The sequence below is a fragment of the Pimephales promelas genome, chromosome 18 (genome assembly GCF_988280905.1).
Source record: "Pimephales promelas chromosome 18, fPimPro1.hap1.1, whole genome shotgun sequence".
Lineage (NCBI taxonomy): Eukaryota > Metazoa > Chordata > Actinopteri > Cypriniformes > Leuciscidae > Pimephales > Pimephales promelas.
In genome coordinates this window covers 22,451,156-22,467,445 of record NC_142786.1, presented here as the reverse complement: position 1 = coordinate 22,467,445, position 16,290 = coordinate 22,451,156, and the positions used below count along the sequence as shown (strand labels likewise).

The 16,290-nt window shown below is 38.4% G+C and overlaps 1 protein-coding gene across 9 annotated transcripts in view; it reads left to right on the top strand.

Moving 5' to 3' along the window:
• Positions 1–16,290, top strand: part of ppp1r9a (protein phosphatase 1, regulatory subunit 9A) — a 57,502-nt gene that overhangs the window by 1,774 nt on the left and 39,438 nt on the right. For 4 of the 9 annotated variants that reach the window (XM_039681232.2, XM_089123153.1, XM_039681230.2 and 1 more), the window contains exons 1-2: positions 2,259–2,451; positions 3,862–5,246. In XM_039681232.2, coding sequence (XP_039537166.2) covers positions 3,951–5,246 — 1,296 coding nt within the window. In that variant the 5' untranslated portion in view covers positions 2,259–2,451; positions 3,862–3,950. Of the gene's footprint in view, positions 1–2,258; positions 2,452–3,861; positions 5,247–16,290 lie in introns of those variants that run through there. The other 5 variants (XM_089123156.1, XM_089123155.1, XM_089123154.1 and 2 more) reach the window with 2 other exon arrangements.

Genomic DNA, 16,290 nt, shown 5'->3' with positions numbered 1-16,290 from the left:
AAATAAATGATAATCACAAGCTATATTTACAGGAGACTCGGTTAGGACGAGATGGAAAACATATGTAGCACATAGGCCTACCATGCAGTAGGCTAGTTATTTTTTTTAATGCCAGTCGAATTGCGTAAGCATAGGCTATGTTTTTTATATATATATTTATATAATCGCATATAAGATGTTTAATTTAGCCTGAATAATTTATACCCAACTATAGCTCCTTTTGCTGATGTTTCCAACTTATGTGCATTCAGTAAAATTGACTTTTAATGTGTCCTTGGTATACATGTTACATGTCCCTAAACCAAACCCTAACCCTATAGTAAGTAGCCTACGTTAATCACTATAACTCAGAACTTAAATGTATAACTGTTGGGACACATAAATTCAATCTAATACATTTGATTTGGGAAATGTTAAGTTGTCATCTATCTCATTTTGTAATTTAACCTATTATTATTTCTTTGTTTTGCATTAAAATTATCTTTTTTTATTTACAAGAATACATTTCTTAACACTGCTAAGATTGGAAGTCTTTGGCAAAAAAAATAAAATAAAATAAGGTTACGTAGTTACATTACATGTATTAATGAGTAACTAACAGTTAATTATACATAATTACAAATAACCCAAACCCTAACAGTCAGTTAATAATCTTACTCAGTACTTATTTGAGTAACAATATAACTAGGCTATGTAATAAAGTGTAACCGAAGTCTTTCTTGCTGAGATTTCCCTTACTGTAAAATCTTTCAAATGTACAAATAATAAGATTAACAAATTAAGTTGATCATATCTTTCTTACTGATGGAGGGGTTTACCTGTTTGTATTTTCCTCCTTTCTTTCCTTTTCATTTAAATTGTTTGCAATTAAAAAAAATAAAATAAAAACAATAATTATTATATTATATGATTTTAAATCGGCTGAAAATAGTTAAATTGTTTATCATTGCAGAATGTGACTTTAACAAAAAAAATGAATTGGTGATTTAAGTACACAGTATGATCACTGAAGTGTGATTTATATCTTTGGATTCAGCATTTCCTAAATATTACAAGTGCTGTAAATGAAGCAATGACAGAAGCACAACCTCTCTGAGGATAATGCACAGGAGGCTCCTCCCTGCCCCCCTCCCCCATCCATCATGCCCCATAAGCTCTAAAGATGACAATGAGATAAGGTCTATTAAAATGTATTCAACCCCCTGTGGAGAAGCTGAGCAGTGAGCACACAGATGGCCATGATGACCACTTGCACTGTGCACAATGCCACACATCTGGACAGTCTATAGTGAGCACCACGAGTGATTCAACAAACCATCTGATGGTTCAGTTTTTGTTGTACCTCATGGACAAAAGTGCTACCAGGCTGCATCTTGTGCCATTAAGATTTTAGGTTGCTAAGCAACATCTCAAGACAACCTCTGACAGGTGTAAGCATGATCAAGTGTTATGTAATACATATAAAAAAACATGAGGGTGTAACTGATTATTTCTGCAATTATACAACTGATTATTTCTGCAATTATGCAATTATATCTGCAACAATTTAGCAGTTGCATAAAATTCTTTTTTTTTTCTTTTTAGCTAAAGTTTAACGAATTCATTTTCACATCAGCCTAAACCCTGTAAATATAAAGAGGTCAAATATCCCGTGTTTCTCCTTCTTTTAATAATTAATTATTTCTAAATTTAATTCCCATATTTCTCCCACAAATCCCCTATTAATGCCTTTATGCTGCAAAGGCAGCACAGCTACATGTGAAGTGGCAAATAAAACACGAAAAGTGCATTTACATTACACAGAGGCAGCAGAAATGCATTTACAAAGAAATTATAATTGCAATTGTATTTTGATTGATTATTCTTGCCGCCACGTGGCCTTGTATCACTCCAGAACGACCACTGTAGTAGTTAATTTTATTCTGCGATATTATTTTCTTTCCTTTACCATTGCCAGACTGCAGTTTGCTTGTTCCCCCATAGACGTTCCCCCTCTATACAGATTAATGGACCGAACCATTTGTGAAATTTGGGTTACACACCTGTCAATTGTCGAAGCTCTCGTGACAGTAGAACATAGTCGAGAAACCCAATTAGTTGTGGTGAATACATGAAGACATATGGAAATTGCTTTGTCTAAACTGATAGTTTGACTCTGAATAGGCTTGTGTATCAACAACACCCCTACTGAGGGAATGGCGGCATCACCCCTCGCCTGCAATGGCGTTGTCTAGCTGTGTGCGCGCGCGTATGTGTGTGTGTTTCTGTGTCTGTGTATGTGTGAGAGTAAAGCCCGGCTTGTATGTCACATTGTGTCAATTGTCTGGTAAGGTTGATGCCAGTAGCGTTGCTGAATTAAAATGCTTTCCAATGAAATTCCCCTTTAGTTAATGATTTAAAGCGAGGACACATTTATTCCTGTGATAACTAACATGACATTTGAAGGCGTAGGTAAGTGCCTCTTTTGTTTTGGAGCAACAACAAGGGAGTTAAGTAATACTTGTGCCACTTCTGCTTTGTGTTTATGTACGGTGTTTTGCAGATACACTCGCTGGAATGAACTAGGTCTGTATTTTGAGTGTTTATGGAGACTGTTTTGTAGGATGGAGCTGTCAGTGATGCAGGCGATGTGATGCGCGCACGGGTTGCTCATCATCTTTGAATAGCGCAATGGTCGCACTTTTTCAAAAAAAAATACATTTGCAGTTTCACATTTATTCGCGTTATGCATGTTGTGAGAGTAAATGTGGGCTGTTATCTAAGCAAACTGTTTTACATTATGCAGGTTGCTCGCACAGCTAGGCTATAGCCTATTTTGTCCTTGTGCTGGGCTTAAATGTGCATCTGGCTTTTCGTGCTTTATTGTATTTATATTAAATATTAATTCTTGAGATCTGGGATTGATAAAACACATTCCGTCAGGCTAAAATGCAGCGGCTGTCTGCGGTGTTCACGTTGGGTGCTGGAAGGCGAATCTAATCTGTGAGTCATATCGAGATCTGCGTCGAAAACACATCGGTGCATGATCAACAACATCGCGCTGATATTGAGTGCTCCGTCTGCCCTTATGCTAAAGTGATGATCGCGCATAATGTTCAAGAACCATGGGCGGTGGACTAGAGCCAATGCAAAGGCATCTTCCAGCATCCGAGCCCTTTTTGAGGCGTGTGTTTACAAACTGATGTGCGGCTGAGTTGCTTTAGAGATGTTGTTTTCATCTGCCCTGCTGCTGCCGTTCAGGCTATATTGTAAATACGAATTTGGTGAACTAACTAAATTAAATTGCTTTAATTGCAAAGTCCAGAATAGACTTATAAGGTACATGCCTGTGCTGTGTGGCCAAATAAAGCCACTTGCCATATGCATTAGGCACTTAATTTAAGTCGAATTCATTTCTGATGAGTCAGCATGCCTTATTAAAGAACTGCTGATCAAACTGGAGTTTTAGTGTCTGAGCATCAATTAATCTGTACTGTATGTATCTTATCTTAAAGTCAATCAATTTCTCTCACACACTCTTTTCTCTGGCTGAGTATGTATTTTGACTCTTTCACAGGTCACGATATCAAATTTGCTTTGCCAATGCAGAAGGCTAGTTTTGAGACAAATATCCTATTTAGGCTCTGAGTCTGTAGTCCCTATTTTTTTTCACTGTGTCCCCACAATGAATTGTAAGTGTAAAGTGAGTGGTCAATGGAGCCATTCCTAATAATCACACTCAACAATAAAGTTATTTTTCTGTGATTACAATCACAGATTTTTTTGGCTCAAGAAGGTTCTAAAATGTTTTAAATTAATGTGGTTAAATAACTGTTAAATTGTACATTTTCACAATACTTTACTGTATTTTCACCTTTTCAGGAATCCCCAATAATATGTGATTGCACCCAACGAACAACCTGAAGGTATGTTACTGTTTATTTGAGAAGACCTCCATTGTCGAGGCTAAGATGATGAAGACGGAGGCCTCGACAGAGAGGAATACCCTGAGGAGTGCTTCCCCGCACCGGAACGCCTACAGGACGGAGTTCCAGGCTCTAAAGAAGGCATTTGACCAACCAAGACAGGATGGAGGCCCCAAACTCAAGGACCCAGAGGGGATCAGGCAGCCTCGAGGGCGGCAATATGGGGCCCACGTCAGTCGCATCAAGAACATGTTCATGCAAATGGGCACTGAGAACACGGGGTCCAACAGACGAGCAAAGGATGAGACCTCCCCACAGAAACTCAGCAAGCCAACAAACTTCATCAACAAAGCGGATGGGTCGGTGGTCCAGTTCCAGCACGGCAATGGAGAGCGGACTGCTGGTGGCCATCATAAATCAAAGTTCTCCGAAACAAGGAAGCTTTTTGAGCAGAGCTCCAGAGATGCTTCACAGTCGCCGGTGTACTCTTATGGCCGAGACAAGAGGGGCTCTCACGAGCATTTGGATGACTGGAGGGGTGCGCGTTCAAACAGAGGCAGTACGGACTCTTTGGATAGTCTTTGCTCCAGGACAGAGGCCTCATCTCCCACTGTGAGTCAGCTCAGCGCTGTCTTCGAAAATATAGATCAGCAGGGCTCCGGTGCTACTTTCAGAAGAGGCCAGGGAGGCGGAAGGGGGCTGTACTCTCCAGATGGCTTACAGAGACATGGGGAAGCCAGCGAGGATGACACCAGTGCTCGACAGTCTCCGTCAAGTGGTTTTTACAGGACGCGAGTGGGTAACAAGCACAATATGCCAGTTTCTTCATCTTCAGAAGATCTTCTCAGTCCTAGTCCTCTGTCTGAGGCCGTGGACCAAGTGAAACACGACGAGAAGAAGGCCCAGGAGACCCCCGAGGTGGTTGATGGATCCATTGAACTGAAACCAAAAGATGAGGTAAACTCAACCAAGGTCGTGGACAATTCTTCAGCTGAGGCTCAAGTCAATGATGCTGCAGGAAATTCCCATGAGTCTAAAGCTACCACGGTCCACAAGGACACAGACGGTCATGCGAAAGAGTCTAGCTGGATTACAGAGGATCAAATTGAACAACACAATGAGGAATATTGCGGCAACGAGAGAGTTATTTTCACTGCCGATGGAGATGCTTGCTACCAGGGCTGGGGGGAGAGCTGCACAGACTTAGAGGATGACCTGGGTGATGATGACATTTCCTATGACCCAGGATCAGAGATTACCGAGATTCCCGGCCTTCCAGCAGAGGCCAAGGAGGATATTCCACAAAAACGGAAAATTCAATTCAGCTCGGCACCCATAAAAGTAAGTTTATTGATAGTCTTTTGCATGCTAATAGGTCAATAATGTAAATACATTACATTAAAAAATACATAAAAAATGCAATTTTGCAAAAAATTACAAAAATGCAGTTTTTTCCCCCGTCATTAATTACTCACGCTCATGTCGTTCCAAACCGATAAGACTTTAGTTCATTTCCGAAACACAAATTAAGATATTTAATGAAGTCTGAGAGATTTCTGTCCCTGCACTTTCAAAAAGCTTCAAAAATTTCATAAAGAGATCATAAAACTAATCCATATGAATTAAGCGAAGAGACTCAATCGTTTTATATGATGAACAGATTTAAATGAGACTTTTTCTCAGATAAACATCCATCAACTCACACATCAGTTGTAGTAAACAGAAGCTCAGTCATGCTTTCTTGATGAGGTTCATTCTCGGAAAATTTGGACTAAACCACTCAATTCATATGGATTCATTTTAAGATCTGAAGTGTCAAAGTGGTAGTTGCGTAGCTGTCAACGGAGGCACAGAAAAAAGATCTTCATTTGTGTTTCGAAGATGAGCAAAAGTCTTACAGGTTTGTAACAACGTGAGGGTGAGTAAATGATGAAATTTCTTTCATTTTTGGGTGAACTAACCCTTTAATATACACTTAACAGTATAGAACCAAAATGAATACAAAGAGTTAATTCCTGTTTTAGATTTTTTTCATGGACACTCTCTTAAATGTCATTGAGTTTGTATTTTGTAAATCTATTTTTCATTTTTTTAAATGGACTTAGAGATGACCGCCATCATGCGACTGAGTTCCTGTTGCTCGTCTCATCTGAAAGCATAGTCATTATTTAATCTATATAGAGGCCATTAATGCCATTTTATTGATTTTCTCCAATATAGTGAGAGTATTTATTGTTTTGCCTGCCTATGTTAGTGCTGTAGATAATGAACAGAGACAACCATAAACTGACATCCAGAGGCCACTCATGCCTGTGGGGAGAAGAACACATATAGCTTCTGTCCTCACATGCCTCGCTAACTCTCCTTGCTGTAACTTTTCACACCACCACTATACACTTGTCAATCGCCGTTCCTCTACACTATCATCAAGTCATGTTCTCATGAGAACATGGATAACCACTGTGTTCGCAACTTCTTCCAAGGTGAAGCATGAAGGTAATTACAGTCTGTCTATCAATGTCTTGCGTTTCTCAGGAAGCTACAGAATCACATTGCTAACACATTGTTAACTTCTCAGAAATGCATTTTAAAGTCAATAATAGTTCTGATAAATTCAGTTAGCCAGGATTTAAAATGGTTATCTTTGATTTTGCCATATAATGGCACAGCTGTGGACTCAGACGGTTATTATTGATTAGATGCAATATCGTTAAAATTGCTGCTGAATGTTTTAGCCTCTGGAAATGTGTTTTCAACTCAAGCTATTAACTCTGATCGGAAGCTGGATGTAGATGTGGAAAATACAACAAAACACTTTCCCCTGGCTGTATCAGTCCCATTAATACACTAAGCAGTGCTGGACCGGTTCCCCGGCCTCTCTCAATGGGTTAACGTGATGTTTTCTCGCTAATCTCCCTCACACAAGCTGAATTTCATCAAGCTGTTGTGTGCAAGAATTAACTGAATTAAAAGGTCCATTAAGGCCAGTTTGTACACCGTTTTGTTCTTCGAGTATTGTATTCTTAGAGTCTCTTAATCAGATCACATCCCAATGCTACTCTTGGTTTCAATTCTTGGATCCTGCTGCTAATTATAAACATGAAATATAGGGCTTCACAGCTGCCGAATGTCAAATGTGTGACAGTGCATTCGAACATACGGTTCAAAACTGGCATTTTAGCGGTGTTCTTCCATAAATAGGCTTGTCAACTTAATATTATTAAACAAAGCAATAGTACTGTAACACATTGAGCAACTAGAAAATGCCAGCTTACTGTAAATTGGCATTGTGCCGGCTGGGTTAACTGTCAACTCAACTGAACGGCCCTGGTCGTTAGCTTGACAAAAAAAAAAAAACACTTTTTCATGAGTCAGGGTATTTTAAACCCATGCAGGCCACATGCTTTTTCTGCAGACGTGAGGAAATAACAGTCTGTGGTCTATGTTCAGACTTCAGAAAGGGCTTGATTTGTGGTAAAACATTGTCAATTCACCAGACTAGACTTGCTTGACGATGAATAGAAGTGTCATTAATCATACTTAACATTTTCATAATATTTCTTAGTCACTCATTAAGTGGATTGTCTCCATATTAAAGCGTTTCTAAGTGTAATTAATGTAGAGTTGCTGTAAGAGGCTCTTGAGCAGCTCTAGTGGCTGTGTGGAATAACAGCACTCTCAAAAACTCATCCCTCCATTTACTCTAATGATTTACATTAATTGTAAAATGACCACAGCGTAATTGTCTGATTTATCTTGTCATATCATGGAATACATGAGGCTTGTTTTATTCATCATATTTCCATCTCCATGTTTGAGCTCTTAAAGGTGCATTGCGCAAGTATCTGAGTTTTTGCAGAACTACGCCCCCTCTGGCGACAATCGAAACTGCAACCGGAGGTGTGCACGCTCATGGACCACACACACGCACGCTTGCACGAGCTGTTCATAACCAAAGGGCCATCAGCCGCACAAATCTTTTGTTACAGTCAAAATGTCTTCAGAGGTAATAAAGTTATAAATCTGCAAGTCATTTTAAATATATGAAAGGAAAGGCATTTGAGTAAATGGGGGAAAACGGGGGTAGTAGAAGGGGTTTGTTTCCATCTATCTCCATGTTGAATTGTTTTATGTGTTTACTGTATCCACTTAGGATTGTACTGTATTATTATGGAAACATGTTCATGAACAATATAAGTTATTACTTTGTATAGGATCCCGTTTGAGCCCTAGAGCTGACCGGAGATCTCTCCATTTGTTGAAAGCCTTCCCGATGTTGACTCTCGTCTTATTCCGACGCCTGGCACTAGACAAAGGTTTTAGTTTCTTTGTCTTACATGTAGTTTGCGTTGGGGTTTGCAATGAACTACAAGCCGGTCTCTTTGAATCCATCTTCTACTTTTGTCGAAAGTTGACTAAAGTTTTGTCGCTTGAGTGTCTTCACTGATACGGAGAATGGCGGCGAATACACAAACCTGCCAGACATAGCCAGGTGAGTGTGAACGCGCATGACGTCACGCCCAGTCTCAAACTCCGTTCCAAATCCCTCTTATTTATTTTACTGTACAGGATTATGGAGGCAATCGCAGCGATCAGAGAAGGGCTCTGAAGTGATCAACAATCAGGCAATTGTTTAAGCAAGTATGGGTTAGAAAACGGGTATTTTTAACATGAAACGCTGCGCAATGCACCTTTAAGGTATCAATGATCTTGCTTTGTGGTTGGCAAATGGGGTCATAAGTCTGTTTAGATGGGGTCGCAGATGGCTAAATACAAATAAAATCCAGCCTATGGTCTTCAAAAATCAATCAAGCCATCGTTACTGTTCGTATCACTGTGTATCAAGTGCTGAGGAAGCCTCTGGAGCTGAACTTCAGATATGGTAATAATGGGTGTCTGGTTTAGACCAATCACAACAGACTGGGGCTTCTGACCAATCAGAGCAGAATAGGTTCTCAGAAAGGAGAGGTCTAGAGAGACTAAATCCTTTATCTAGCCGTTTCAGACACTGAGAAAAGAGCTGATGCTGCAATGTATATTATGAGAAAATGAAAGTGTTTTTTGACCTTGGATGCAAACTTTGCATGTGTGAAACTTAAAAATTGAACTTGAAATTTCCCCCTTTTGTGATCCTTGGAAAAATAATGTCATACAGGTTTAAAACGACATGATAGTAAATAAATGATGACTATTTTCATTTTGGGGTAAAATACTGAATCCTTTTTGTATTCTGTACTGTGATGTGTTGCCACATGATGCCCAATATAACAATCAAGGTCCTAAAGCAAAATTACGGACCTAGCTGACTTTACAGAGGACCTATTATGCCCTTTTTCAAAGTCTTGATTTAGTTTTTTGGGGGGGCTAGAATTGGTTTTCATGATTGAATGTTGAAAAATACTTTTTTTTTTTTTTTTTTACATATTTGACATTGTTGCAGCTCTTCCCGTTCTGATTAATACCCCTCCTTTTGAAAAGCACAATGTGCTCTGATTGGTCAGCTGGACCAACGTGTTGTGATTGGTCTACAGCTTTGAGCATGTTTCTGAAATGTCACGCCCCTTACCACGACTGCCAATTTCAAAACACCTCTAACTAACTCAACAAGGCCTTGTCCCTTTATTTTGTGTATGCTTTGGGAAGGAATTTATTAAATTAGGAATTTACTATAGACAATGGAGGCGTTTCAGGGAGTTCAGAAACAGTGACACTGATATAGAGAATAACTCCCTTTGGAGTGACTTTGTGCTTTCTACGTTTGTAGTCCGTTTTTTCATGCTCAAACAGCAACATTATACACTTAAGAGAGTTGAAAATGTGAAAAGGCATAATAGGACCCCTTTAATGGGTTTATACAATAGGGGTTATTTTTTAAACACTGGAGGCAGTGGAGGGCACTTGAAGTCTGTTTCATTGACCTGACTCAGTGTGCACATCCTGTGATTCTACTCGTTTAGCAGTCCTGACCCAACGAGTGGGTCAGTCTGACTCTGATAATGAGGATGTAGTATCAATTAGTCAATTAGTCCTCAAGTCCTCTGTCTGCCCTTTTTATAAATGAATGTTAGTAGTCCAAATCAGTTCTACTTGTAGCTTTTCAACTATCATGTTACAAAAGCATGTGCCTTACCTTAGAATCAAGAAATTAAACAAATAAATGTTGCGTCATCATGTGTAAGACCAATGTCAAATGTAAACTCAGGTATGTTTATATTCACTGGTCCAGTTTAGCAGAACAATTAAGAACTTGAGTTTTGCCAATGATATTGGTCTCTTGACACAACTACTTAGACATGCTCAAGGTCCTTCTGGATTGAGTCACCAATGTCAGCTCAAAGTATGGGCAAGAGATAAGTGCTAAAATGGAGTGGATGCTGCTATGTATTAAAAAAAGGAAGGACTGTTGCTCAGAGGGAAGTAGTTGCAGCATGTGGAAAGATTAAAGTATCTTGGAACGACTCTGACTGCAAACTATGACTGCTCTACAGACATCAGAATAAGGCCGTGTGTCCACCAAAGCATTTTTCCACGTGCCTGGCATATGTTTTGGGAGTTTATGTCAATGGGAACGCTGCGTTTTTTAAACGCCATGAGCGTAACGAGGCACTAAACGTTTTTTTTTCACGATGAAGTGCCCAGCGTTTTTTACTGGTCGCCGAGAGTTGAAAAATGTTCAACTTTGGATAAAACGCAGCGCTCATCACTGTCACTTCTTACCCAGCCGTCAAATCACAGTGGAGGAGGGGCGGGACTAAACCACACTGACCAACTGTCACAACATTCTTTCAGTACATCTACATCAACCAACAGTGCTAAACGAGCAAAATGGATGAAAAATATGTATTTAGTATGAAACAAATTATCTGCGAAATCAGTTACAAGTAAACTGTGCTGCGAATATTATGTATCATAGCAACAAAACGTCTCAACTGAAAAAACGATGCGCTGACAAAATGCTGTCAAGCGCCCAAAGCACGGCGTCTTCAGCAGAGCGTCTGCCGTTTTCAGATGACTAAAAACTTTGGTGGACACACGGCCTAAGAACAGCCACGGCCTTGAAAGTGAGGAGCAATCTGGACAATATCTGGAAAAACAAAAACATCAAGAATGAGACCAAAATAATAATAATAAAAATAATAATTCATTACATTTACATAGCTCTTTTCTCTGCTCTCAAATCGCTTTACTTTTACATTCATTTAGCTGACGCTTTTATCCAAAGCAACTTACAATTGCTAGTAACAAGAACTAGGGGTTAAGTGTCTTGCTCAGGGACACATTGGTGTCTCAAAGTGGATTCGAACACGGGTCTCTCACAACAAAGGCATGTGTCTTATCCACTGCGCCATCACCACAACCCTACATTGAAGGGGCAATATGACATCATGACTTTTGCGTAAACATACACGCCACTTTCAAGTCAAGTGGCGTGTTGATATGAATTTTGAGCTATCCGCGTGTATGCGTGTATGTCTACGTCGTTAAATGTCCGAGTGATTCCGTGTCTATGTACACGCTGTTAAATGTCCGAGCGAAACGAAGCGAAATGTACATCTACATCTGGGGAGCGATATTTTTTTTCTAGGATGGTAGGGGAAGACTCATAAATGCCATTAACCCCAGTGACGGGTAGGTTTAGGGACGGGGTTGGGGTAGGTCATATATTTATAGATACAATAATGTAACGTTAAGTCATCGGCATTAATAAACATGCAGAGAAGCGAGTATGCGTGGTGATAGCACGCCAAAAATGGAAATACAAATTGGCGTGTCATACACACGTAATTTCATGAGATCAGTCTGGAAGGGGGGAGTCTCCTCAACCACCACCAATGTGCAACGTCCACCTGGATGATGCGACGGCAGCCATATTGCGCCAGAATGCCCACCACACACCAGCTTACTGGTGGAGAGGAGAAAGAGTGATGAAGCCAATGAGTATGGGGATGATTAGGAGGCCATGATAGACAGAGGCAAATTGGCAAATTTGGCCGGGATGCCGGGGTTACGCCCCTACTCTTTTAAAGGACTTTTAATGACCACAGAGAGTCAGGGCCTCGGTTTAACGTCTCATCCAAAGGACGGTGCTTGTTACATTATAATGTCCCCATCACTTTACTGGGGCGTTAGGACCCACACAGAGACAAGGTGAGTGCCCCCTACTGGCCTCACTAATACCTCTTCCAACAGCAACCTAGTTTTCCCAGGAGGTCTCCCATCCAGATACTAACCAGGCTCAGCCCTGGTTAGCTTCAGTGGGCAACCAGTCTTGGGCTAAAGAATGGCTGCTGGTATATGGTATATAAAATGAGACTGTCCAGGTCCCACATACTCCAGATTGCCTTGTATGGTTGCGAAGCATGTACATTTAGAAGAGAAACAACTCTGTATTCGATATCCCAGCATTTAGAAAGCCACTTGCCACCCGCATCATAGACAAGAAACGATGACATCAGAAAGGCCCTCAATTGGATAGAAACGATCGTGGCTTGCTCATGTACTTCGTATGGATTAAAACAGGACTGCCAACATCGCATTGCACACAAGAGTAGAAGGTACCGTGGATGTCATCAGTGTACAACGTTGGACAACAAGTGCTAATGGAATTACGGAAGATAGAGCACTGACTCATGCTAGAGCCTATGTTGAAGTGTAATAAATTGGAGGAATGGTGAAGAAGATAATGAGAACACTATTGTAATAAGTCGTTGTGAATTCATTGGGTGTTCGTCCACAACAAGAGTTACACATTCTGACTAGCACATATGTGAGGCGGCGTTGGTGACAGTTGTTATATATTATATCAATCTCATCGACTCATTTTACAATCTTACTAGCCCTTTATTGAAACTAAAAAACCTTTGCAGTTATTTGGCGAGGAACATAGCGTTTTGTGCAGCATTTGCACACCCTGTCATGCACTTATGCCACTGACATATATTGCACTATGGGCTCTATGCACGGCGTTATTTCCGGTGAAGGATTAAGGATGCTCGATAACTTCCGCCGATCATAGAGTCCAATGCAATACCGAGAATTTATATTGAATTTTATACTCCATGGTTATAGTAATAAAACGTTAGTCACAAAATCAGATAAAACAGACACCCCTCGTTGTGTTTATGCTTCTTTTTAAAATTATATTAAATAAACATAACTATATATAAAATTACATCTAAACGTATACTTTTCGTTTCAAAGACGGGAGGACAGTAAATATTGAAGACTCCGCCATAATCCCGTTTTCTCCGGTTTTCCTCCGCTTTAATCTACACAACCGGAAATGGACGAGCATCCTTGCGTCAAATGCGGAACTTATGCGTGCATATAGCCCATTAAGGCTAACTAACGATTAATCGATTAATTGATCGTTAATTTAAACGACAATAGAACATGGAAATTTGGTTTGTGTAGCTGAGTAGATAGATGCTGTTTACAATATTAGATTTAATTGAGAGCAAACCAGAACCCATCAGATGAAGCTTCAAACACGTGCCTAATCTGTTTTTACAATGAATTCTAGTGTTTGTTATAGCTGTGCCCTTCGTTACATGCCCTCCTGTCGTCATCCTCCTACATAAACTGCACTTACAGGCTAAATTAAATATGACATTAGCTCTGCTAATCTCAACCTCCTGTTAGGGCATATTTTTATTCCATCTTGATTCTCTAATGGAATTAAATGGATTTAAAAAGACTGGGCAGCAGTTGAGTGACTGCTAAAATGATTCAATGATGATATAGTATTCTCCATTCTGTGCTCACTATGCATATAGACCAAACGGCTTCCTCTGAATCAATCCAGCTGTTTACCATATCAGCTCAGTCCTGTAATTTAGTTAAAAGGGTGAATGGCTGTAGTCTAGTTATTAGGCATCTTTTAGGTTTCTATTAAATATACATAACCATTCTTTCAGGACCATGGATGAGAAAAGTCTTTTAGGTGAGTGAGCTGAGTAGTAGTGGATGTTTTATTAATTTTCATTTTATTTGAAAGGAATCTCCAGTAGATCAAGGTATTTTTAAAGCATTAGTTCTGACTGGAGAAGATTAAGGTCGCTTTAAGTAATTGGAAAAGGGGTATTTCATTCTTATACGGTGGATAAAGAGATCTCAGTTGGTGATTTCCTGAACTACTTAGGTAGTTGCTAACTTAAATCAGCCAATGAGTGCAGTTTTCTAACCTGGCGTTTGGGCGTGATAAAGTCCAGTGAGCTTCATCACAGCCATGATTTGCTACTTTCTTTGCAGTGGTTGTTAGGGGGCGGGGCATTCTCATTCCAGAGAGCATCTGATTGGACGATAATCTGTGTAGTGCAGGATGAGTCATCAATATTTTTTGTTACTTTTTGCCAAGAGAACAAACTGTATTTTAAATGTGTAAAATTAATATTGTAAAAATGTCTACAGTTGGTCTGTTTTTCAGAAGCTCTTAGTTATGTTGAATTTGTTACACAGAACAAACATGCTCTTATGACATGGCAATGTATGGTTTGTGTACTTCAACTTCAGAAAAAATGAAACAATCAAGCAATTTTGATGCTGCAGTCATTGGCAAAGTTTTGTCTCGCAATGCATCATGAATGCTGTGGTATTTTTTGCTTGCTTGTTTCTCTGACATCTGACCCTTTCTGGAGTTGAATTTTTAACGACTGTGGAAACAGAAGACAAGCCGTTCCAGCTGTCCGTGTCAGGCACTAATTCTCCACTGCTCCATCACAGGCCATCACTGAATCGCTCAGAGAGTGAAGCTCCTGCTTTTTTCCATGATGGAAACAAGGAGGTGTTCAGCGCTGACACAGTGTCCTGTATTGTTGTTTGACAGTCAGGACAAATGTGCTCGCTGACTGTTCACCAACTTGTGTAGAGTGCCATTTTCCCCTCACTGAGTGTTCATTATACTCAGGAATATACTATTTAACGATACTAATATAGTATTTTAGAATATATATTTTATTACATATATATATATATATATATATATATATATATATTGCTACTTATTTATTGTTTTTTTGTTAGAAAACTTACAGAAAAAGTAAGAAAAAACATAACAACAATAAAAAATAACAAAAGTTGGCATACATTACATACAGTATATTCGCTCAGCAAAACATTACATCAATATACACTTATGTAAACATTCAAATACAAACATGTATTCTACAGAGGAGAAAGCAGATCACTTTCTTCATTTGTTCTCAAATAGTTTTTTTTAAAAGTCATATATTTATGTATATACCATATATAGTATGTGAGTATACTATCTATACTTTTGACCTCTGTAACTATTTGATTGAAACCACTCTTTAAACCTCTCCAATATAACAAATAATGATTTAGGAATACAGAGAGCAAATATACTATTAATAAAAGACATATAACCTCCCAGAAACTATTCATCTTTGAACATTGCCAGGATATATGCACGTGATGTGCCTCCTCCACTTCACAGTTCCTCCATCATGAGTGTCGTGACCCTGTTTGTAATGCCTTCATTCTTAGCTTGATAAAAAAATCAAGTCAAATTCTTCCAACAGTACTCATGCCATTTTATGGTATTTCTTTTTGTTATTATTTTATAATTTTCTACTTTTTATATTCAAGAGAAAGAATAGATTATTATATTTTAAAAACATACAGTAGTGGCTAAAAGTGATAAGGCCTAGGAAAATTGACATCTTCATTTACTTAATCTTTCAATCATGTATTTATTCATTTTTTCCTGTGAGCTTTTTGTTTTTTTTAAGCATTGTATTTTATTTTTTTTGCATAGTAAAAAAAAACCCTGTAGCTGTATTTTGCATTTGTGACCAAATAATTTCGTCAGATAAATAACCAAGTTTCGTGTTTTGTTTTGCTCTTATATTTAAAATCTTGAAAATATATAGTATATTATTGTATTCTAAAATATTTATATTTTAGTGGATCTATATTTTCAAAAATATTTTCTTTCATATATATATATATATAAACACAGTATAGGGCTGTCAAACGATTAATCAAAATAAAAGTTTGTGTTTGTAATATATGTGGATGCACTGTGTATAATCATTTTGTATATATAAATACACACACATGCATGTATATTTGAGAGAAAAAAATATTTATTTATAAAATATTTATATTCACATAGCCTATCATTTAAATTATATATAAATCTATATGCAGTATATACATTAATTTTTTTTAAATATATACAAGCATATATAAAATAATTATACACAGTGCACCCACATATATTATGTAAACACAAACTTTTATTTTGGATGCGATTAATCGTTTTGACAGCCCTAATATATATATATATATATATATATATATATATATATATAATGCTTTGCACTTTGTATTCAAAATTATATATATATATATATATATATAT